The sequence below is a fragment of the Sphaeroforma arctica genome (assembly GCF_001186125.1).
Source record: "Sphaeroforma arctica JP610 unplaced genomic scaffold supercont1.493, whole genome shotgun sequence".
NCBI lineage: Eukaryota > Ichthyosporea > Ichthyophonida > Sphaeroforma > Sphaeroforma arctica.
In genome coordinates, this window is record NW_014040065.1 from 22,523 (window position 1) to 24,879 (window position 2,357).

General features: G+C 43.1%; 1 protein-coding gene across 1 annotated transcript in view; it reads right to left on the bottom strand.

The window, feature by feature from the left end:
• SARC_06732 (activating signal cointegrator 1 complex subunit 3) overlaps positions 1-2,357 on the bottom strand; it is a gene marked incomplete at its 5' end in the record, with an annotated part of 37,605 nt that overhangs the window by 5,949 nt on the left and 29,299 nt on the right. Inside the window, 2 exons of the mRNA XM_014299351.1 lie at positions 542-719; positions 1,309-1,452. Coding sequence (XP_014154826.1) covers positions 542-719; positions 1,309-1,452 — 322 coding nt within the window. The remainder of the gene's footprint in view (positions 1-541; positions 720-1,308; positions 1,453-2,357) is intronic.

Below are 2,357 nucleotides of genomic sequence, written 5' to 3' on the forward strand. Positions count from 1 at the left end.
AACGTTTCATTTCCACTCTCAAAAGAAAAGCTCAACGAACTTCAACTATCGTGTGTACACAAACGTGGTTATATTGGGTATCCCCACAGGCTCACTATGCCAACGAATGAAACAACATGTGCACTTACACAAGGGACATGTATGGCTACCTCATTGGCCTGTGATAAGCCATACGTGGTAAGTCATAGTTGTTACAAGAGGCATACACATCAAAGTCGACTGCCAAAATTGATTGACTGTGTACCTGAGAAATTCTAAAATTAATGCACTAAGTACTGAGTGTACCTAAAGTACTATACATATACATTGTGTGATGACAGACACATGGATATATAACGAAATATATATGTTATCGATAGTATATATATTTCAAATCTTCAGCTTATAGATCTGCGTGCGTGTATACATCGCCAATTCGGCACTGAAAACCTAGATGTCAAGAGTGCTAATCCCATTTTCCATAGGTAAATATATTAAACCCATTTTACATAGATATATCTGATAAACTCATATTACATAGATAGGTGCGTTGCGCACATACCGTCATCTGGGTCGACAAACACGCAGCCGTGTTCATCCAGCGATGTCAACACCTCATCAATCAACCTGGACAGAAACTTATTGACGTCTGAGGCCTCCGTCCCGTCTAACCCGTAGTACGATGGATTGAGCGCAACGCGTTGGAAGAAGTACGTCCACGTGAGATAGTCGATCCCTCCCTGTGGTAATAGCATGACACATAAAGTGCGCATGTACTTGAAGAGTTAGAACTACGACGTCTTTTCATGCACATATGATCGATCAGTTGAGGGGGGCGACTGCACATTACTTTGGTTGTGGGCTGCTGATTTGAAGTATTCGGAACAGTACACGAGGACTCCATCCAATATGTGCTTGGCATGAATAGACTAACATCTATCATGAATATCTAAGAGACAAAAAGTTTTACACTCGCTGCCCGCTTCGAAATATTTGGTGTCTCCGGCACTTTCAACGACAACAAAAGTGGATAAAAGACCGCATAAGGCAGATACAGCGTCCTTGTTTGTATACGACTCCTAGCAACTAGGTTTACTCGACACGGAAGAGATTCTCAAAAAGACACGAAATACATGTACATCAACGAGGCCAACGCAGAGAAGAAGTTTCAGCATGGTTATTGAGTAGTGGTAGCTCACAATTGGCTACACACTTGTCATGGCTATAAAATTCACGTGTATCCCTTGCCTAAATCGACTTTGATATGCACTGAATCGATTTTGTACGTAATACTTCACCCGTAGTGATTTGAGCGCATGCATGGCATACCTGGAGTGACTTTATATTGCCCGCAGCAATTTCGGCATTGATGTGGTCTGGGAGTACCTGCAATAGATTGGACTCCACCGGGAAGGGCTCGTACAGGAAGCGTTTGTAGAAGTGTTTCTTCGTGTCCTGCACAAGTATACACGCCTGCGAAGGGAAATGGACAACCAAGGTTGTCCACCATGTAAGGTATTGTTATGAGAGAATGCGATCGAAACTCGAATGGGTAACACAAGGCCTAGAAACTTCTTGTGGATGTACAGAGGCTGAAACAAACAGAGACAGAAAAAAATAGCTGCCAGTTAAACCGTGCAGCCAAATGCCCCCCCCCCTCCCGCCGCTCGCACTCAGTAGTGTCAAAGAACCTCGTTTTAGACAAGGGTGGGTAAGATGGCTTTGGCGTGCCAGAGTATGCTTGCAATTCGGACTGCGGATCCAAAAGCCAGAGTGCTCCAAAAATGAGCAGAAAACACGTGCAGCACGTGCTACAATATCCGGAATATTGTCCAGATATCATACTGCAGAAACTCCCCATTTGGAGACGGAGGAAAACTCATTCAAACCACACTTGGCATTCAAAGCTTCGTTACCAATAAGACGATTAAGGATACTGCCATCAATAGCATGTGAATTGCTAACTTCCTCACTAATCAATACACCCACCAGCTATATTAATCATAGACCATTGTCACAATTATCATACTAACAAATCAGATTCAATAGACACCGCACCCTTCACTATAGCGCACCCTTCTCGTAGCCATTAGTTAAAATGAGTCATATAGCGCACCCTTATCGTAGCGACTAGTTAAAAAAGAATTAAAGTGCATCCTCTTCGTAGTGATTAGCTAAAATGAGTCCTATAGCGCACCCTTCTCGTAGCGACCAGTTAAAATGAGTCCTATAGCGCACCCTTCTCGTAGCGATTAGTTAAACTGAGTCCTATAGCGCACCCTTCTCGTAGCGATTAGTTAAAATAAGTCTTATAGTGCACCCTTCGCGTAGCGATTAGTTAAAATGAGTACTATAGCGCACCCTTTTCGTAAGCGATT